Source organism: Musca vetustissima, unplaced genomic scaffold (genome assembly GCF_032173495.1).
Source record: "Musca vetustissima isolate MV318-11 ecotype Yass unplaced genomic scaffold, APGP_CSIRO_Mvet_v1 utg316662, whole genome shotgun sequence".
Taxonomy (NCBI): domain Eukaryota; kingdom Metazoa; phylum Arthropoda; class Insecta; order Diptera; family Muscidae; genus Musca; species Musca vetustissima.
This window is the reverse complement of record NW_026880927.1, coordinates 1-22751: the sequence shown is the minus strand read 5'-3', so window position 1 is coordinate 22751 and position 22751 is coordinate 1. Positions and strand designations below refer to the sequence as shown.

Below are 22751 nucleotides of genomic sequence, written 5' to 3'. Positions count from 1 at the left end.
GTATTGCCAAACTTTTCGATTTCGATCCTCCAAATAAATGTCTGCAAATTTTCAGTATTTTTAAAAAAATTTTCACCACCGTAGTGATGGAATGTTAAATTATCTTAGGGTGAAACAGATATTTGAAGCAAATTTTCGATGTATGTTCATGTGTTGACATATCTTCAATAAAAAGAGGACCAGCCACATTTTTGGTATTTTGAAGGTTCTCAGCGGCAATTTCCCATCGATGTAGCGATTAAAATATTTCTTCCCACAACTTTTTCAATATAGGTCAATGTTAGTATGTTGAAGTCCTTAGCCTACTTTTCCAATGTTAGTGTCTGTAATTTAGAATTTAATTTTCTCCGTAATATTCGCGAAAAGGGCCTCGCGAATATCAGTTGAGTTAACTTAAAATATAGACAATTTGATCATATCATAAATAAAACATTTAAGTATCTTTTGGCATAAATTAAGTGTTTATTTGTATCATATCGTTATGGTAATTTTTTTAAAAGAAAACTGGAGCGGGAGCAGCAGCATAGGTCAAAGGAGCCGAATAAGCGAAAGGAGCAGCATAAGTGGCAGCGTATTTGGCAACAACGGGGGTAGTGTAGGCAGCAGCAACTGGGGCGGCGAAAGTTTTGGCAACAATTGGAGCAGCAACAGTTTTGGCTACAACAGGGGTGGCAACGGGAGCAACAACTGGAGCAGTGGCGATGCCATTGTAGTTACGGGCAACATATTGGCTGCTGGTGGCAGTGACAAATGGAGCTGGGGCGGCAGCAACAACAGCAGCGGGAGCAGTGTAAGCCAATGGGGTAACCAAACCAGGTTTAGCGGCGGCGCATGCAATGATGGCGAACAAGACAATGGCGAATTTGAACATTTTTATATGGTTTTGAGAATGTGATTATTCGAATAAGCAAATAACTTCTGATGCCGACTTTTAAATTTGCCAAGCTATTTATAGTATGTTTTAAGTAAACACAATTTTAAGCTGTTGTGTATAAATACCCATTAGGAATTTCAATATAACGGTATTTAATACAAACATTCTATTCTATAAAAGTGCTCTCCATATATTTTAATATAGCATGAGGTCAACGTTAACTAAAAACATTTTTGAAACCTACAACAATGTATATTTTGTATTATATTAATTATGTATTCAATGTATGTACATGTATTTTAATAGGTGTGTGGGAAATTTTAATGTGAATCGGCAATGGGCTAACGTTAACTTATATTGCACACACAATCATTGAGTTTAATTTTTTAGTACAGATTACTATAAATAGTTTCAGCACATTCGAAATTCCGTATCAGAAATTCTTTGCTTATTCAAGAAATCGCAGTCTTGAAAAAATCTAAAACATAACCAAAATGTTCAAATTTTCCGTTGTCCTGTTCGCCATCATTGCCTGTGCAGCTGCCAAGCCCGGTTTGGTTACACCTTTGGCTTACACCGCTCCAGCTGCTGTTGTTGCTGCAGCCCCTGCACCTTTCGTTACTGCCACCAGCAGCCAATATGTTGCCCGTAACTACAATGGCATTGCCACTGCTCCAGTTGTTGCTCCCGTTGCCGCTCCTGTTGTAGCCAAGACTTTCGCCGCCCCAGTCGCTGCTGCTTACACCACCCCAGTTGCCGCCGCCTACTCCACCCCAGTTGTTGCCAAGTACGCTACCACTTATGCTGCTCCTTTCGGCTACTCTGCTCCTTTGACTTATGCTGCTGCTCCAGCTCCAGTTTTCTTGTAAATATCGTCGATCTCAAAATTATGTTATTTAAAAGAAAATAAATTATTTACTGAAAAAATACTTACATATATTTACTTTTTATGTGTGCCGTAAATTTTCGGAATTGATTTCATTGAAATATTGTTTTCTGGGTCACAAGCATTGAAATTTATTTCATCATATTTTGCAAAATCTATTGGTTAATTTTATATAATTTGATTTAATATCTAATTTTAAAAACAACAGACCTCGTCTAGTCTGATCAAATTTCATAACGACAGAAAGACAAAAAAGTTCTCGAACAAACTAATCGATGATAGAGGTTCTTGAAAATGGTCATTACTATTGGCGAATCATGGGTGTAGGACTATGAGATCGAATCCAAAAATCCCTATGGAAACATTCAAATTAGCCACGACTGAAAAAAAACACTTAAGGTTCGGCCATTTTTTCTTTCGTATCGTGGTTCAATTATTATAATTGATGGTTACCTCTATATAAGTAAAACCGGTGCAAAATCTACGACCCTTTTGACACTTTTTTCAAGGGTATCAAAAATATCTTAAGGCTACAAAATTGCAGAAATTATATCATGTTATATGGGATTATTCTAAATACATCGAAGTGTAGAAATCGTGAAGGAGGAATATTTCAAAACCTCGGTGTATATTCAACATCAGTTTCAAGAACTTCTGCTCCACATTTAATTGGAAAATATGTATGGAATCTTCAATGAATATTTGGTCATATCAGGGATATATCAATTGGGCCTTTTGTCCTGGCCGCTAGGTCGACGTTATGTGCGGATTATACGATAAATTGTACCTGATAATTATAGATTTTAAACACTCAAAATCTCAAAAATATTTTAAAATCGTTTGCTTTCGCAAATGTCTAATATTAGAGAGGATCATTGGGTATAAACTCTTTAACTGCTAAACCACTTGGCAGCCAAAATTTGGATCACATATTTTTAATATCAAAACGAATGCTGGTATGCAAAATAGGATATCCATGTTTTGGAATAGCCCAAATATAACCGTACCGTATTAAGGTAATTTGTATCTATTAGGCACATTTCACAATAAAATTGGCTGCAATTTGGCACAGAGAGTTCTCAATGAGTACCAAATATTTATGCAGCCAGGTAATAAGTTTATACCCAATATTTGGGTAAGTACTCGAGTATTTACCCAAGTAAAGTATTTAGATTAATAAAATACTATATATTTGGAATGATTTGATATGAAAAACCCGAAATAGGGTGTAAACTTTTATATTAACGATGAACCCAAATAAATGCCCGCAAATGGATACTTACTCACCGCTTGGCTAATTACCCGGTAAATACCATCTCTGAACATCATGGAAAATTTTCAAGTGGAATTTTTGTAGTTTAGGCAGAAGTATTAATTTAATACGCCATAATGAGGAATAAATTTGTGAAATGACCCCCAAATATAATTTGCTAAACTTATGAACTTCGCTTGACTAATAAATGCAAAAATTGAACTAATTTTGATTTTTATCAGGTACTTCTTTTATTTATCATGTAAAGGCCAATTTTAATATGCTTAGAAGAAAACTGGAGCTGGAGCAGCGGCATAAGTCAATGGAGCAGAGTAGCCGAAAGGAGCAGCATAAGTGGCTGCGTATTTGGCAATCACGGGGGTAGAGTAGGCGGCGGCAACTGGGGCAGCAAAAGTTTTGGCAACAATGGGAGCGGCAACAGTTTTGGCAACAACAGGGGCGGCAACGGGAGCAACAACTGGAGCAGTGGCAATACCATTGTAGTTGCGGGCAACATATTGACTACTGGTGGCAGTAACGAAAGGTGCAGGAGCGGCAGCAACAACAGCAGCTGGAGCGGTGTAAGCCAAAGGAGTAACCAATCCGGGCTTGGCGGCAGCACAGGCAATGATGGCGAACAGGACAACGGCGAATTTGAACATTTTGATTTAGTTTTGGTTTTTTCGAGAATGTGATTACTTCGATAAGTAAGAAACTTCTGATACTGAATTGGGAATTTATGAAGCTATTTATAGTCACTACATTTTTCTATTCTTCAATGGTTATAACACATAAAACGTCCATGTTTAATATGGTGTACGTGTTGTATACCCATAATTGCTATACGCCAAGAGAAATACCCAACGCTAAACTTAATTAAAATGTTGCACACATATATTGGAACACATACGAGCATATTGTATATTTAAATTGAGTAGGAGAAGGAGCTACCATGATTTAGCTATTATTATTGAGGTAGGCTAAATATACCAAATTCGTTTTCAAAATTTATTATAATTCGGAAGGAAATTACCTCAAAAAATAATACATTTAACTAAAGCATTATAGGTGGGTGTTTAGTTTTCGTTGTAATTATATCAATAGCTTGGGAGATAACGGACGAAAAAATTTTGAACCGATTTTTATATATTTCAACTGTGTGTTCTTGTACCAAATATTAGCAATGCATTTGGTACAAGAAAAACTGCAACCAACATCAGACTGCTGTAATTTCTAAGCCACTTGTCCGAAAGTTGTTAAAAATTTTCAGTGACAGATCATTATATTGTTTACAAGTGTACAAAAGCATTTTGGTAAGAATTTTTCAGAAAAAAGTTATTCGTGATGGAACAGAAAGAAAATAGACTGAAAAGAGCTAAAGAGTATGGCCAAAAGTGGTGAACTGCCGAAATTGGTTTTCTTCGATAAGAAAACATTCGTTGTCCAGCAGTTTGTAAACAAAAAAAAAATTATCGTGTTTTCTTGCCAAAGGGGTCAGCTGAAAATGTGAACCATGGTGATGGTTTGGGCCACCATAACAGCCGATGGTAGCTCTTCACTCGTATTAATCGTATATCATCAGAATAAATGCTGAATATTATCGCGAAAATATTCTGGAGGGTGTATTATAGCCATGGGCACGCAAAAATTTTGGCCGCCGACTTTGGAATTCCAACAGGACCATCCTGAGTGCGATGGTGAACGCACCGCCCAAGAATGATTACAAAATGAGGATTTGAATACCCTAAGTAATTTTAGGATATCAATCTTCACTTCCCATATAATATTATCACCCGATTTTCGGTAAATTGCATGCTCTAGCCACATTCATACATCGGATTCTCTCCAATTTTCGCTTTTTATATAGGTTGTATTTTCGGTTATTGAGAACGAAGTTTTCAGGTTTTCATAGGTTAATAGATCTTCTTAAAGAAAATGTTCAATATAAGAGTATGCAATGTACCAACTTAAATCAAGCTGGACACGCTTTTCATCCCAATTAATCTACACCATGTTTACAAAAATACATGGACAAACTGATATGCAACCCGATGGACATGTTTGTTGCGACTAAGAAAGTATTTTAATAATATCCTTAGAAGAAAGTATGTGTATAGCTCTTCATGTTACATGCAAACACATGCAAGGTGTATTTTATGCTATAAAAAATAATTGAATAGAGCAAATTATAGTATGATAACTCTAGCCAATTGAAAATACTATTCCTATTTGAGGATATACAAAATCATGAACCTGTATGATCCAATCTCTATAGCTATAAAAAAATCGTTCAGTCCGGACGGGCTAAACTTTGTATAGAGAACCCTAAAGACCCTACAAATTCAGCTTGATGCTACCAAATATTAAGTACTGATATGTGTCAAAAACTTACATCGGTGGACGTCGTTTGATAAGTATTAAACCAAGAAATGTGTCTGCATTCTTAATACATTTATTCAGCTAATAATTTGAGTTACTGTCGGCAATTCGTCAGCAAACAAAACCAGTAAGGAAAGTAGTAAAGTCGGACTGGGCCGACTATATGATACCCTTCACCACTTTGGGTATATTCTACATATGTATCCTAATATATGTAGAATATATCTGAACTGATTTCAGAGAAAGTTCCAGAGACTAATCTATATTACATCAGTGCGTTGTGTCAATCGGCCTAGCTATGGATCTTTTCACGAAGCTTAGCAACATCATTCTAGACTTAATTCAGTAACCTATACCAAAATTCGTGCAAATCGAAAGATACATAGGGACTTTGGTGCACCAATTACATAAAATCGGACGAAAATATATATGGAAGCTATATCTAAATCTGAACCGATTGTCACGAAACTTTGCACACATCATTCTAGTATCAATTCAGTACGCTATGTCAAATTTCGTGCAAATCGAAAGATATATATTGACTTTGGTGCACCATTTACATAAAATCGGACGAAAATATATATGGGAGCTATATCTAAATCTGAACCAATTTTCAAGAAATTGTACACACATCGTTCGAGACTTAATTCAGTACGCTATGCCAAATTTCGTGCAAATCGAAACATATATAGGTACTTTGGTGCAACATTTACCTTAAATCGGACGAAAATATATATGGAAGCTATATCTAAATCTGAACCGATTTTCAGAAAACTTAACACACATCCATCTAGACCTAATTACTTACGCTGTGCCAAATTTCGTGCAGATCGAAAGATATGTAGGGACTTTGGTGCACCATTTACCTTAAATCGGACGAAAATATATTTGGGAGCTATATCTAAATCTGGACCGATTTCCAGGAAATTTAACTCACATCATTCTAGACATAATTTATCACGCTATGACAAATTTCATGAATATCGAACGATATATAGGGACATTGGTACACCATTTACATTAAATCGGACGAAAATATATATGGGAGCTATATCTAAATCTGGACCGATTTTTCTCAATTACAATAGGGTTTGTCTTTGGGCCAAATAAGTGACATAGGCCAAATTTCATCCAATTCGGATCATAAATGCGACCTGTACTTTGTTTACTGTTTAACATGGATATTATAAAAAGTGATATTATAAAAAGGAATCTTGTATCTATCTCGTTCCCTTTTGCCTGTTACAAACATATGCACAAAGATTAATACCCTGTACCACAGTGTGGTGAAGGGTATAATAAAAACATAGTAATTGCCTCAACAAATCAATGTTTGACTCAAATTCGTTCCATTAAAATTTCATGGAAACAGGCTGCGTTTTTGTCACATCATATTTAGTTCAGAACTAATGTGATATTCCAATGGTATAATTCTTATTTGAATTTCAGTGGTCCATCTTTCATATATCCCGACGATAGATGCGATAAATATTGTAAGAGTTATACAATGTTCAATATGACCTAATTTATCGTTTACATTTTTTTTTATAAAATATACAATAAAAAGACAATTTGTATACGTTGTTGGTTCATCAAGTGTTTCGTTTATTTTTCATCAGAAGATTCATTTAAAAGAAAGCTGGTGCAGCGGCATAAGTCAAAGGTGCAGAGTAAGCGAAAGGAGCAGCATAAGTAGCAGCATATTTGGCAACCACTGGGGTAGAGTAGGCGGCGGCAACTGGGGTGGTGTAAGCAGCAGCGACTGGGGCGGCGAAAGTCTTGGCAACAATGGGAGAGGCAACAGTCTTGGCTACAACAGGAGCGGCAACGGGAGCAACAATTGGAGCAGTGGCAATACCATTGTAGTTACGGGCAACATATTGGCTACTGGTGGCAGTAACCAAAGGTGCAGGAGCGGTAGCAACAACAGCAGCGGGAGCGGTATAAGCCAAAGGAGTAACCAAACCAGGCTTGGCAGCAGCACAGGCAATGATGGCGAGGATGACAACGGCCTAAAATGATAATAAAACAATTTATTAAGTTTCGAAATTACATTTACATTAAATTGTTGTTTTAACTTACGAATTTGAACATTTTGATTTGTTTGGTTCTGGATTTGTGTTTACTCTGAAATTTAGAGAACTTCTGATATCATATTGTTAAAACAGTTAACTATTTATACTTATTTTAAGGTATTAATTTGTAATTAAATGGACAAACAAAAATTGGAATATGAGTAACAGATTATGCAGCATTTAATAAAATTTACTTTTAAATTTCAAGAACACAAAGAATGTTTTTTGAATTGCATGCTAAATACAAAAACGGTAGTAGGTAATCCAAACCAGTTCCTCATCACAATTTTAATATACTCTTTTTGTTGTATGTGTTTTTACACACCTGTGTATGTACGCCGCAGACATGAATGTGAATATAATTGAGTCCAATTTAAATTCGGATTTCGTCGTCAATTCAATTGCAAATTAATGCGGTAAAATAACCGTATTATTGTAAATATGTTTCGGACTCTGGAAAGATACTATAAATAGTTAAATGTTTTAACAAAATGATATCAGAAGTTCTCTAAATTTCAGAGTAAATACAAATTCAAACCTAAAAAAACAAAATGTTCAAATTCGTAAGTTGAAAGAAAAAGCTGGCTCTTAATAGATTTTAAATAAATAATAAATTATATCATCTGTTTTAGGCCGTTGTCATCTTCGCCGTCATTGCCTGTGCTGCTGCCAAGCCTGGTTTGGTTACTCCTTTGGCTTACACCGCTCCCGCCGCTGTTGTTGCTGCCGCCCCTGCACCTTTCGTTACTGCCACCAGTAGCCAATATGTTGCTCGTAACTACAATGGTATTGCCACCGCTCCAGTTGTTGCTCCCGTTGCCGCCCCTGTTGTAGCCAAGACTGTTGCCGCTCCCATTGTTGCCAAGACTTTCGCCGCCCCAGTCGCTGCTTATACCACCCCAGTTGCCGCCGCCTACTCTACCCCCTTGGTTGCCAAATACGCTGCCACTTATGCTGCTCCTTTCGCTTACTCTGCACCCTTGACTTATGCCGCTGCTCCAGCTTTCTTCTAAATGGATCTTCTGATTATAAATAAACGAAATAATTGACGAACCACAAAAGTTCTTATTTTGTTTTCTTTGTTGAAGTTTAATACTGATTCTATGATTAACTTGTGCCGAATAAAAATCGGCTTCTTGTCCAAGTATTTTTAAATATTGTACATGTTGTATTTATAATGCAAATGATATCGCATTTGGCACAGCTAATATATTTGGCATAAGAACATAACCTATTGAAACGAACGTTTGTTATACTACGTTTTTAGATACTACGGTCCTTAATTTGAATTCTCTGAAATTTTGGTAATCATCGGCCAATCCAAACCAAAGTTATAGGCAAAAATGTACTTAGCATGGCACGTAAGTTCCAAGAAACTTCCATACTTTGAAAGCTTCTACTGAAAAACTCACTTTTCAGACTTAGCATACTATTCTTCGGAGGCGTCGATATATCTCCCAAATATATTTTCGTCCGATTATACAATAGTGTTTCAAATACTCAATTATTATTTATACATATACACTACATAAAAACCCCACGACTGTTTTTAATTAAAAAGTCAGATTAGTTTCAAAATTCCTCAAGTAAATCAGCGAATGAAGTATCTCGTGAACCATATGAGAATGTACTGAAAAATGGAAATAAACGAATTTTTTTTTAATTTATTGGTAACTAGCGAAGTGTCCGCTACGTTGTATGCGGAAAGGGGACACAAAACAAATAAACAATACAATATAATTTTTGTACTATAAATCCGAATTCCACTTCTATTCCCACATATCATCATACATCTCATACCTATGAGTACGAATAGTACGAATTTCCAAAACTACCTCAATCCTCCTTTCAGATAGTATTCGTAATTTTAATAATTGTAAACCAAAAAACTTCCTAAATTCAACACTCCAGCAGTCATTTTAATCATACATTTTGGGGTCCCAGCCCTTTCCGTCCACATAGATCTAAGTTGTACCATATTTAATACCATTTAGTACTTTCCGTGCTCATAAGTTTGAATTTTCTATGCTACCTCAAACCTACACTCCAACAGCCATTTTAATCCCAAATTTGAAAACTCCAGCTAAAGTACCATTTTGTACTTTTTATACACATAAGTACTAATTTCTTAAACCTTTTCCATACATCAACACCACTCCCAACCTGTATTCCTTAAAAAATTTCACGATTATAGTTATATACATATATATATATACAATTAGAACTAAATTTAGTAAATTTTAGTACTTTTCGTACAATTATAGATCGAATTTCCAAAAACCCTCTTACACATCTTTCTAACATTCCATCAGTGACCCACATTCCAAATTTCTTCCCGTTCACCTAATACAAAGAGTACCGTATTTGGTACATTTTAGTACTTTTCATACCTTCTAGTTCGGATTTCCAAAAAAACCCAGCCCTATCCCACGCCTTCACATCAACAACAACCCACACTCAAGATTTCAAGTTTATAGCTTTAGCCGTTTCGGCTGGGCGATGATCTGTCAGTCACTCACTCACTCACTTAATACTAAGCTCTATTATATATAAAGGTAGTCCTCGTAATATTTTAGATGGAGCTGTGACATTTTGAACATACATTGCTAAGATATGGTACAAGAACACACTGGTTAAATTGATAAAAATCGGTTAACGTTTTTTTCGTCCGATATTGATATAAGTCAACAGAAAACTAAACCTCCAACTATAATGCTTTGGTTAAATATATTGAAGACCTTACTTTTGATGGCGGGCATCATAACTCCTCACTGGAACATCGAAATCCGAAAATTCCAATGGCATTAGAAAGAGTACATGTGTGGCTCTCGTATGAACTAGGATTATTGACTTCGCACAAAATTAAAAAATGGCGCAACTTTGAAATAATTTTTTTTTTGGAAAATGACATATTTATCACCACGAACTAGTTGAAAAATAAGGGAGATTTTGGCCGATGGGATTTATCCTAGTTCATACGATAGCTATACGCTCACAGGTAAACGTGTACAAATTTGGAACCTATTGGATTAGTAGTTTTTGAGTTATCGTGCCCGCCATTCATAAAAACACTGTTTTGAGAAAACCCATTTAAAGTTTGAGAATCACTCTTGCCGTCACTTGATGCTGACACAATAAATCGGGTATGTCCTCAAGAGTTCTTGAATTTTTACATGAAATTTTATAGGGACAATCTTGAATTAGTGTAGGTTTGAATTAATTATTATTTGTGTTGATTTCCTTCCGAATTATAATAAATTTGGTTTATTTAGCCTACCTCAATAATAATAGCTAAATCATGTATTAGCTCGTATGTGCTCCAATATATGTGTTCAACATTTTAATTATGTTTAGCTTTGGGTATTTCTCATGACGTACATCAATTATAGGTATACAACACGTATGTACATTAAATTAAACATGAACATTTTATGTGTTATAACCATTGAAGAATAGAAAAATGTACTGACTATAAATAGCTTCATAAATTCACAATTCAGTATCAGAAGTTTCTTACTTATCGAAGTAATAACATTCGCGAAAAACCAAAACTAAATCAAAATGTTCAAATTCACCGTTGTCCTGTTCGCCATCATTGCCTGTGCTGCTGCCAAGCCCGGTTTGGTTACTCCTTTGGCTTACACCGCACCCGCTGCTGTTGTTGCTGCCGCCCCAGCTCCATTGGTTACTGCCACCAGTAGCCAATATGTTGCTCGCAACTACAATGGTATTGCCACCGCCCCAGTTGTTGCTCCCGTTGCTGCCCCTGTTGTAGCCAAAACTGTTGCTGCTCCCATTGTTGCCAAGACTTTCGCTGCCCCAGTCGCTGCTGCCGCTTACTCTGCTCCAGTTGTTGCCAAATACGCTGCCACTTATGCTGCTCCTTTCGCTTACTCTGCACCGTTGACTTATGCCGCTGCTCCAGCTTTCTTTTAAATCGATCTTCTGATGAAAAATAAACGAAATAATTGACGAGCCATAAAGTATATATATTTTGTTGTTGAATTTTATTACTCGTTCTAAATTTAACTTGTGGGGAGGGAAAATAAATCGATTATTTAAATATTATAGGTATACTAGCGGGACCCGTGGGGCTTCGCTGCCCCTGCTGAAGTTATCAAATTAAAATTTAGGTATGATCAATAAGTAAGCATCAGCTGCAATATTTACTAAGTTTAATTTTAAAATTTGGTAAACCCTGGAATATTTATAAAACTACAAAAAAGTGTGAAATATCCATGTTGTAGTAGGTGTATAGTAGTTATTTAATGATTCGCTGTTTTCTGTAATGGTGGTAATTTTTGTTTTCTTGAAACACAATTTGTTCGCAAAGTAACAACAATTCAAAAACCAGTGAGCGGAGCAGTATAGTCGGACGGGGCCGACCATACGATACCCTACACAACTACCACGGAACTCAAATTTTCTGCGGATGTTTATTCCGAGCCTGGGCAATATTTCTTGATATGTGCACCCTCTTGCCCGATTAGAGGTAAACAGCACCTCTTCCTGACACTGACAACCCTTCACCGTGGGTTGTGTTGTGATGTTCGGCTTTCATTTGTGGTCTATAGATCGACTGGAAAATAATACAAAAAATTAAGTTTTCGGTCCACTTCATCCCAAAATTATTATCCGATCATCGAAAATTATAGGCGTTGTCCATAACTGGAACCTCATGGTACATTTCAAAGCGATCAGCGCCATATTTCCGCCCTCCAGTATGGTAATGGATTACTCAATAATATACGTATACGGAGATACCTGTAAATATTTGGGTATAACTCCCACATCCGAGCACATACAACTATATAATTGGTATTAATTTAAAGGTCAACCACTCCTCTTGGATATAAAATCAACTTCTCGGGTCTATGTCCATCAGGGACAAATATATACGCTATAGATTACAAATTTTGTAATTTTTCACACAAAAGTCTGGGTCCATTTGACCCGCTAAATATTGACCGATCTTTATCAAAACATGCATGCCTTTTATTTGGCCCGATCCCCTTCTCCATGCAAAATTTCAAGATGTTCGAGCCATTATTGCGGCCTCTGGAGCGACCAGAAAAACCGACAAAAATTTAGTATTTGGTCCATTTCATCCCCTAAATATTAACCGATCTTTCCCAAAAACAATAGGGGTCTTCAGAACCCATCCTACAGAACCCATCCTACATGCAAAATTTCGTGAAGATTGGTCCATAACTGTGGCCTGTATCGTGTTTACAAATTATAATGGACAGACGGACGGACGGACACACATGTCTAGATCGACTCAGCTAGTCGAGATATGACGATCGGTATACTTAAAGGTGGGTCTAGGACCAATATTTCGCGGCGTTACAAACTTTTGGGGCTGCACAAAGCTATAATACCCTGACAACATAGTTGTGTAGGGTATAATTATAATTGGTCTGTTCCAGTACTTTTTATACCCTACACAACTATGTTGTCAGGGTATTAAAGCTTTGTGCAGCCCCAAAAGTTTGTAACGCCGCGAAATATTGGTCCTAGACCCACCTTTAAGTATACCGATCGTCATATCTCGACTAGCTGAGTCGATCTAGACATGTGTGTCCGTCCGTCTGTCCATTATAATTTGTAAACACGATACAGGCCACAGTTATGGACCAATCTTCACGAAATTTTGCATGTAGGATGGGTTCTGGCCAATGAAGACCCCTATTGTTTTGGGAAAAGATCGGTTAATATTTAGGGGATGAAATGGACCAAAAATTTTATTTTTGTCTGATTTTCTGGTCTCTCCAGAGGCCGAAATTATGGCCCAAACACCGCGAATTTTTGCATGGAGAAGGGGACCGGGTCAAAGAATAAGCATGCCTGTTTTGTTAAAGATCGGTCAATATTTAGCGGGTCAAATGGACTCTAACTTTTGTGTGAAAAATTACAAAATTTGAATTCTATAGTGTATATATTTACCACTGAAGGACATAGACCCGAGAAGTTGATAGTATATCCGAGAGGAGTGGTTGACCTTTAAATTGATACCAATTATGTTGTCGTAGGTACTCGGATACGGGAGTTACAATTAAATATTTACAGGTGCTTACGTATTCATATATTATTAAGTATCCTATTACCACACTGGAGGACGGAAGTATAGCGCTGATCGCTTTGAAATGTTCCATGAGGTTCCAGTTATGGTCAAGGACAACGCCTAAAATGTTAGGTGATGATCAGATAATAATTTTTCGGATGAAGTGGACCGAAAACTTAATTACTTGTAATTTTCTTGTCGAAAGCCGAACATCACAACACAACCCACGGTGAAGGGAATCTGGACAAGTAATTAGAGGGGCTGTACTGATTATTAGTAACATTTTCTGACCTCTAGCCAGTCAAAAGTGTGCAAAGATCGCAAAATATTGCCCAATCTCAGAATATAGAACCACAGAAAGTTAGATTTTCATGGAAGTTGTGTAGGGTATCGTATGGTCGGCCCCGTCCGACTATACTGTTCCGCTCACTGGTTTAATAGTAAATCTAGTAAAAGGGAAATATTTCAAAATTGCTCTCAGAGTACAAAATAATTTTAAAAGTTCAGGAACGCAAATCTAGTAAATATCCCAAAATTAGATGGCAATACTTCAAAATCAACATAACAGCCAATCAGAAGTAGGTATTCCTGATTACCATTTTTACTCGACCAAATTTCTCGAGTAAAAAGTTTTCAAAGAGAAAGCCATTTTGTTTTGTGCTCTCTTAAATTTGAGTAAATGTTTTACTAGTTTTGTGGGTTGAGGGACGGTTTTCTAGTAAAAAGTTGCAAAACATGTAAAATGAGTAGATTCTGTTAGGTTCTGGAACGGAACTATTTTGTTTGATTTTGTTCAAAATAAATAAGTTTTCACAAACTGACAAAAATGGAAAATGTCAACCATTTTTTTAACATTTTTAATTTTTTTTTTATTTTACACAATTTTTATTTCAATATACATGCATACTTATATATGTAATATATCCTCATCGTTCGAAAATATATCCTCAGTATTTGTATCCATGTTACTCAATCATATTTTTTTATCTAACCTATGTTACTTCTATGGGATCGCTTGACTTACTATGAACATTTTAGTGAAATCCGTTTAGTGGTTTTTGAGTCCACAAACAATATGTTTTCTATTTTGTACGTATAGATTTAAACGCAATGAGGTATGCATTTTCCCTTGTCATGTTGCGGTCATGTTGTGTGGATGATGCGTATTTACACTCACATTACTCAGCAATAGTTTGAAGTCGGTACCTGTAACCGTACTTAAGAGATACACAAACTACATGTTTATAATTTTTGAGGTATGATTACGTTCGATGTTATAACACCGCATCCTCGGAAAATCTTAGAAGTTTAGATAGCATATGTTATACCCAGGGCATGTTATGATGTTCTGTGAACATCTCAGAAAATCTTTTCAGCATTTTTAGAGTCTACAAACAAAATATTTTCAATTTTCAATATGCTAACTTTTAAAATGCAGTGAGGTAAAAAGTGCAATTCCGTTGATCGTATATGCTCATTTTTTGTATGGATGGTGTGTATTCAGACCTTCGTTATTCAAATTTTGAAAACGGCATCTGTAACCGTTCTTAAGATAAACGTATATTTCATGTTCATCGGGTAATATTAAGATTATTACATGTACCAACTGCTTTATTTTAGTTTTTTAATTACTCTAGAAATCACACGTATGATTGACAAATCTCAACATTTTACAAATGGATGGTAATGTTGTTAATCAGTGCTATATTAATTAGTATGGACATTATAATCACTCGAGAACGCTAGCATATGCCCGCTACTTCGTTAGTGGATGTATGAAAATACCTTTTTTTGTCACAGAAATCTACACATGTCAGAAGAATTAATCAACCTACCCTTTAATACCTTTGTTCTCTTATAGTACGTATTTCCAAAACTACCTCCATATCACAACACTACACCCCGATTCTGACCGCAAGAGAAATATAGCTTTATAGCAAATTCGGTAGAATTTATTACCTTTTGTATCTTGTAGTACTTATTTCCAAAACTAATTCAACAGTTTATGATTCGAGCTCTATAGGTTTACCCAAAACCATTTCCAAATTTCAGGATTCCAGTTCACCCAGATTCGAATTTAGTACACATATGTGCGAATTTCCAAAACTTCGTATCCTAACTTTACACTCCAACAGTAATCTAAATGCCAATTTTCAGGATTCCAGCTCGATCGGATCACCTTAATTAAAATTATATCAAATTTAGTACTATTTATTACACATGAGTATAAATTTCTATAACTACCTTTATCATACAACCAGTGGAAACCTTATTTCCCAATGTCAGCATTCCAGCCCTATCGTTTCACCTAAATCCAAATTATACGAAATTTAGTAACATTTAGAACGCATTAGTACGAATTTCCAAAACTTTCTACATATCCCAATCCTTGCAACTCCATCCGTTCCTTCAACTTCAAATTGTACCAAATTTAGTACCTTTTCGTTTACATCGTTCCTACTTCTGGATTCGCATTATAATTTTTAGCTCAATCCGTTCACATGCTACGAAATTCTAATAAATTTAGTACATTTCGGATACTTATATTTTGAATTTCCAAAAACCCTTTGGTACATCTGTCCTACAATTCATAAGTAACCTCATTCCAAATTAAAAAGCTCTACTTTTACCGGTTCCCAAAATACAAATGGTACCAAATTCACTACTTTTCGTGCCGTTCTTGTACGAATTTTCAAAAAATCCTTCTGACACCTTCGGACAAAGAGTGACCGTCACCCCAAATTTCATAATTCTAGCCTCAGTTTTTTTAAGTCAGTCAGCAATCACTTTACTCTTTTATTAATATAGATTATAACGAAAGTTTTCTCTAGTAATCGAAGCTTAAAATATCAGTCAGTCTGGTTAACTAATGTTATTATTCTATTTATATAAATATGATTCACCCACAAAAGTGTACTACTCTACCCTTGTTTTGGGTTGGAATTCGAAAAAATGGAAAAAACAATCAACTGAAAGGTTTTTTTTTTCAAATTTTCAAGAACAAAAATTACGTTGAATTAATTTAATGATTAATACATACACAGTAGTACGTAGGATACACATCCATATACATACCAACTGATCACAATATGCTATGCTAATGTTATCACATTCGGATCATGTACTTCGGTTAGGTGTCTAAAGCATTTAAATGTACTTCGTTGATACTCATTGAAATTCGAATTCCGTCTTTCAGTATATTGCAAATGAATACAGTAAAATAACGGTATTATTGTATATAATTTTTGAGCATTTGCAATTGACTATAAATAATTAAAACTTTCAACGATTTGATATCAGAAGTTCTTCAGATTTCAGAGTAAAAACAAAACAAATCAACATGTTCAAATTCGTAAGTTGAAAGAAACAATAGCCTTCCAAATAAATTTGAAAAAATAATAAATTTTATACTTTATTTTAGGCCGTTGTCATCTTCGCCATCATTGCCTGTGCTGCTGCCAAGCCTGGTTTGGTTACTCCCTTGGCTTACACCGCTCCCGCTGCTGTTGTTGCTGCCGCCCCTGCACCTTTCGTTACTGCCACCAGTAGCCAATATGTTGCCCGTAACTACAATGGCATTGCCACCGCCCCAGTTGTAGCTCCCGTAGCCACCCCTGTTGTAGCAAAAACTGTTGCCGCTCCCATTGTTGCCAAGACTTTCGCTGCCCCAGTCGCTGCTGCTTACACCACCCCAGTTGCTGCCGCTTACTCTGCTCCAGTTGTTACCAAATACGCTGCCAGTTTTGCTGCTCCTTTCGCGTACTCTGCACCTTTGACTTATGCCGCTGCTCCAGCTTTCTTTTAAATCGATCTCCTGATGAAAAATAAACGATATACCTGACGAAACACCAACGCATACATATTGTCTTTTAATTGTACATTTTATAAAAACAATGGAAACTATAAATTAGGTCCTATAGAATTTAGTATAACTTTTAAAATATTTATCGCATCAATCCTCGGGATATATGATAGATGGACCACTGAAATTCAAATAAGAAGATCACAATTGGAATATCACATTTGTTCTGAACTAAATATGATGTGACAAATTTGCAGTCTGTTTTCGTGAAATTTGAATCGAACGAAATTTGAATCGAACGAATATAAACATTTTTATTGGTTTAGCCCTCATCAAACGACGTCCACCGATCTTAGTTTTTGAAATGTTTTCTGTACTTAAGATCTGTTATTATACCCTACACAACTATGTTGTCAGGGTATTATAGCTTTTTGCAGCCCCAAAAGTTTGTAACGCCGCGAAATATTGGTCCTACCCACCTTTAAGTATACCGATCGTCATATCTCGACTAGCTGAGTCGATCTAGACATGTGTGTCCGTCCGTCCGTCTGTCCATTATAATTTGTAAACACGATACAGGCCACAGTTATGGACCAATCTTCACGAAATTTTGTATGTAGGGTGGGTTCTGGCCAATGAAGACCCCTATTGTTTTTGGAAAAGATCGGTTAATATTTAGGGGATGAAATGGACCAAATACTACATTTTTGTTGGTTTTTCTGGTAGCTCCAGAGGCCGCAATTATGACCCAATCATCTCGAATTTTTACATGGAGAAGAAAAAGCATGCCTGTGTTCATAAAGATCGGTCAATATTTAGCGGGTCAAATGGACCCTGACTTTTGTGTGAAAAATTACACAATTTGCATTATATAGCGTATATATTTACCACTGAAGGACATAGACCCGAGAAGTTTATATTATATCCAAGAGGAGTATGTGCTCGGATGTGGGGGTTACACCTAAATATTTACAGGTATCTCCGTATTCGTATATTATTTAGTAACCCATTATTACTCTAGAGAGCGGAACTATAGCGCTGATCGCTTTGAAATGTTCCATGAGGTTTCAGTTATGGTCAAGGACAACGCCTATAATTTTCGGTGATGATCAGATAATAATTTTGGAATGAAGTGGACCGAAAACTTAATTTTTTGTGTTATTATAGAGTCGATCTATAGACCACAAATGAAAGCCGAACATCACAACACAACCCACGGTGAAGGAAATCTGGACAATAGCTGTTCTGAATACTCGTAATATTCGGAAAATATGTCAGTGTGAGGAAGAGGTGCTGTTTACCACTAATCGGGCAAGAGGGTGCAAATATCACGAAATATTGCTCAGGCTCGGAATATACATCCGCAAAAAATTTGAGTTCCGTGGTAGTTGTGTAGGGTATCGTATGGTCGGCCCCGTCCGACTATACTGCTCCACTCACTGGGTTTTTAAATCTATTTGGTGATATCAAACTGAATTTGATGTGTCGCCAAAATGTTGTAGTTTGAAGCGTTTCAATCAATTTTAATTAGAATTTGCCATTCTCCAAATTTAGGATAGAAGAGCTGGTGGTCTCATAGATGAGTAGGTGGTCTTCTTCTAATATAGAAGAGCTGGAGGTCTTCTTCTAAAATAGAAGATCTGGTGGTATTATTTTAATATAGAAGAGCTGGAGATCTTCTCATAGAATTTCGAACGTCTTGTAAATAAAAAGCTTTATCCGCACCACAATCTATAAAGACATGACCCTATATCGAGGAAGGACAGATTTAGAAATAATTAGAATCAAAGCCACAGGGTGGAGGTTTTACAAAGTTTGATCTATAAAATTATGTTTATTTATAGCACAAACCACACTGTGGTACAAGTATTATGTTTTTGCATCTAACATGAAGTGCTTCTTTCTTCTGGGGATATTATTAGAATACTTTTTTAGTCGCTACAAACATGTCCATCGGGTCGCCTATCAGTCTGTCCACGTATTTTTGTAAACAAAGTGTAGATGAAAAAAATATTTCCGTAGTTTTTGACAACGTATAGGGTAAATCCAGCAGTATTTGGCACTTAAACGAATTTTGGCACCAAAAACGAATTGCTGTGGACTATCTGATATAGATTTTTTCAATTAAGGGACCCCCCCCATTTACGATTTTTTATTTTTAAGATTTTAAATGGGCTGGTAAATGAATACCAGTGCTTGTAAAGGTTTGAAACTTCGCACATATATATTTGAATATTTTAAAATGAAGAAAAATAATTTACAAAAAAATGTTTGTTGTTGTTTTGTTGTTGTTTTTTGTGATCAAAGAAAAGTCCTTATTTTTGATAGCGGGCATAATAACTCCTCATTGGAACATCGGAATCCGAAAATGCCAACGGTGTTAGAAAGAGTACTTGTCTGGCTCTCGTATGAACTAGGATTATTGACTTCACTCAAAAATTAACAAAATGGCGTAACTTTGAAAATAAAAAACCACGTATTTTTTACCACAAACCAAGTTAAAAAAATAAGGAAGATCGTCATCGATTGGCTTTATCCTAGTTCATACGAGACCTATACACTCACCGAGAAACGTCCCAAAATTTGAAATCGATTGTGTTATTAGTTTTTGAGTTATCGTGCCCGCTATTCGCAAAACCACTGTTTGGAGAAAAAACGAGTTTAAAGTTTGAGAATCCCTCTTGCTGTCACTTGATGTTAACACAATAAATCGGCTATATTTTCAAAAATTGTTAAGATTTTCACTTGAAATTTTGTAGGGACAATCTTAAATAAGTGTAGGTTCAAATTAAATTAAAATACAAAATTAAATTTTTTGAAACCGAGAATGAGGGGGGTCCCCTTAATTAAAATTTTTGGTAAGTGTTTAAAATTAATTTTTACTGAATGTTGAGTAGTTAAATGACAAAGCTGCACTTAGCCTTAAAGACGGAATTTGTCCGAACATTATATCTGATTCAACTCATATGGGGTTTTCAGACTGTTGTTATCAATTCCCCGAGTGAGATCTATATTATTGACATTGTTCAATACCTAGAAACCACCATTGTGAGCGATTGAAGAAAAAACTGTATTTAAGCACATGGACTCCTCACTCTACCTAAGTTATTAGAAAGAATTGGAGAAGACATCCATAAGTATATTGTTGAAGAAGTTTAAAGTTTTGTATTCTTTTCGGTTTTAGCAGACGAAAGAAGCAGCTTTCAATATGTAAAGGATTTTTGGACATGGTATCTATAAAAGTCAAAGAAAGTTTTCTTTGCTACGAAGGATTAACAGAAAAATAATTCTCGACCGTCATAATAAGCACAATAATCGGGATAGGTTTGGGTCCAACATTTTTGAGAGGTCAAGGATATGACGGCGCGTGTAATATGACAGGCAATTATAATGGATATATTACTCGTAATATTTTAGATTGAGCTTTGACATTTTGAACACACATTGCTAAGATATGGTACAAGAATACACTGTGGAATGTTATAAAAATCGGTTAAATTCTTTTCGTCCGATATATCTGAAGCTATTGATATAATTTAACAGAAAACAAAATCTCCAACTATAATGCTTGGTTATTATTATTAAATTATTTTTTGTGTTAATTTCCTTTCTAATTAAAATAAATTTGGGAATTGAATTTGGTTTAGTTAGCCTACCTCAATAATAATAGCTAAATAATGTAGTAGCTCGTATGTGCTCCAATATATGTGTTCAACATTTTAATTGTGTTTAGCTTTGGGTATTTCTCATGACGTATAGCAATTATAGGTATACAGCACGTACATCATATTAAACATGGGCGTTTTATGTATTATAAACATTAAAGAATAGTCAAAGTTACTGACTATAAATAGCTTCTTAAATTCCCAGTTCAGTATCAGAAATTTCTTACTTATCGAAGTAATCACATTCTCGAAAAACCAAAACTAAATCAAAATGTTCAAATTCGCCGTTGTTCTGTTTGCCATCATTGCCTGTGCTGCTGCCAAGCCCGGTTTGGTTACTCCTTTGGCTTACACCGCTCCAGCTGCTGTTGTTGCTGCCGCTCCTGCACCTTTCGTTACTGCCACCAGTAGCCAATATGTTGCCCGTAACTACAATGGTATTGCCACCGCTCCAGTTGTTGCTCCCGTTGCCACCCCTGTTGTAGCTAAGACTGTTGCCGCTCCCATTGTTGCCAAGACTTTCGCTGCCCCAGTCGCTGCTGCTTACACCACCCCAGTTGCTGCCACTTACTCTGCTCCAGTTGTTGCCAAATACGCTGCCACTTATGCTGCTCCTTTTGCTTACTCTGCACCTTTGACTTATGCCGCTGCTCCAGCTTTCTTTTAAATCGATCTTCTGATGACAAATAAACGAAATAATTGACGAGCCATAAAGTATATATATTTTGTTGTTGAATTTTATTACTAAGTTTAACCTGTGGGGTGGGAATGTAAGGGGATGGTTTAACTGTAATTGGTATATTTATCTTAAATCTGATAAACAATAGTTATATCGGAATCTGAATAATCGAAATTGGAGTGACGAAACTCTATTCTGCAAATCATCTTTTAGTTAAAGTATTTTTAAACTTTGTACAGGCTGTATTTATTATTGGCATAAGGACACACCCTATTGATGATAATCGGTTCAGATTTTGATAAAACCTCGGGTAATATTTACCAAATCCTTTATATTAATTTTTTTTTTATTTTCTCTAGGACCAAACTTATAATTGACAAACCACAACATTTTACAAATGGATGATAATGTTGTAAATCAGTGTGAAGACAGCATATGCTATATTAACACTAGATTGCCGAAAGCGGTCATTTTGACCGTTTTTTTCAATTTCAAGTACAGAAACAATTGTGTATATTATGACACAGCTTTTTAAAATTTTGTGACTTTTTGTATCACATAGAACCACGTTTATTATTCATAACACCTGCTTCCTCCCCTCCCCTATATTGCCTAAAATCGGCCATTTGACCTCTTGTGAAATATTTAATAATCAAACTACTTTTATTATTGTATAAAGTAAATTTCTTATATGACCAGATCAGTACAACAACATCGAAACCCGTTTGCTACTCTAGGAACACAAACGGACACACAAATTGGGAAAAATAAATTTTATATTTCCAGTCCATTTCACTCTTAGAGTAAAGACTTCCTCTTTTTCGAACATTTTGTCCGCGCTCTTATTTTTCAAATAGGGAAACTCAGAGCCCTACCACCCTACTATAGAACTAGAAATCTAGTTCTATAGTAAATTTGGTAGAAATATATTAACTTTACTTATTTCCAAAACTAATTCAACAGTTCATGATTCGAGCTCTATAGGTTCAGCCAAAACCATTTTCAAATTTCAGGATTTCAGTCCACCCAAATTCAAAGTTCAGTACATATGTACGAATTTCCCAAACTTCATCGA

At 35.8% G+C, this 22751-nt stretch overlaps 8 protein-coding genes across 8 annotated transcripts; 5 read left to right on the top strand and 3 right to left on the bottom strand.

The window, feature by feature from the left end:
• Window positions 1-493: 493 nt before the first annotated feature.
• LOC133326914 (cuticle protein 70, isoforms A and B-like) lies at window positions 494-871 on the bottom strand. The gene has a single exon (XM_061535526.1). The coding sequence runs from the start codon at window positions 869-871 to the stop codon at window positions 494-496; it is 378 nt and encodes a 125-aa protein (XP_061391510.1).
• Window positions 872-1368: 497 nt separating this feature from the next.
• LOC133326907 (cuticle protein 70, isoforms A and B-like) lies at window positions 1369-1743 on the top strand. Its single transcript, XM_061535520.1, has one exon. The coding sequence runs from the start codon at window positions 1369-1371 to the stop codon at window positions 1741-1743; it is 375 nt and encodes a 124-aa protein (XP_061391504.1).
• Window positions 1744-3296: 1553 nt separating this feature from the next.
• Window positions 3297-3681, bottom strand: LOC133326913 (calphotin-like). The gene has a single exon (XM_061535525.1). It carries the CDS (start codon window positions 3672-3674, stop codon window positions 3297-3299), a length of 378 nt encoding a protein of 125 aa, XP_061391509.1. The 5' UTR covers window positions 3675-3681.
• A 3338-nt stretch (window positions 3682-7019) lies between these two features.
• Window positions 7020-7485, bottom strand: LOC133326912 (calphotin-like). The gene is made up of 2 exons (XM_061535524.1): window positions 7474-7485; window positions 7020-7403 (listed from the first exon to the last, which is right to left on the bottom strand). The coding sequence occupies exons 1-2, from the start codon at window positions 7483-7485 to the stop codon at window positions 7020-7022; spliced, it is 396 nt and encodes a 131-aa protein (XP_061391508.1).
• A 525-nt stretch (window positions 7486-8010) lies between these two features.
• LOC133326910 (cuticle protein 70, isoforms A and B-like) lies at window positions 8011-8479 on the top strand. The gene is made up of 2 exons (XM_061535523.1): window positions 8011-8029; window positions 8099-8479. The coding sequence occupies exons 1-2, from the start codon at window positions 8018-8020 to the stop codon at window positions 8477-8479; spliced, it is 393 nt and encodes a 130-aa protein (XP_061391507.1). The 5' UTR covers window positions 8011-8017.
• A 2534-nt stretch (window positions 8480-11013) lies between these two features.
• LOC133326909 (cuticle protein 16.5-like) lies at window positions 11014-11402 on the top strand. The gene has a single exon (XM_061535522.1). It carries the CDS (start codon window positions 11028-11030, stop codon window positions 11400-11402), a length of 375 nt encoding a protein of 124 aa, XP_061391506.1. The 5' UTR covers window positions 11014-11027.
• A 5456-nt stretch (window positions 11403-16858) lies between these two features.
• Window positions 16859-17335, top strand: LOC133326908 (larval cuticle protein F1-like). Its single transcript, XM_061535521.1, has 2 exons — window positions 16859-16882; window positions 16952-17335. The coding sequence occupies exons 1-2, from the start codon at window positions 16871-16873 to the stop codon at window positions 17333-17335; spliced, it is 396 nt and encodes a 131-aa protein (XP_061391505.1). The 5' UTR covers window positions 16859-16870.
• A 3919-nt stretch (window positions 17336-21254) lies between these two features.
• On the top strand, window positions 21255-21664 carry LOC133326906 (calphotin-like). Its single transcript, XM_061535519.1, has one exon. The coding sequence runs from the start codon at window positions 21269-21271 to the stop codon at window positions 21662-21664; it is 396 nt and encodes a 131-aa protein (XP_061391503.1). The 5' UTR covers window positions 21255-21268.
• The last annotated feature ends 1087 nt before the right edge of the window (window positions 21665-22751 follow it).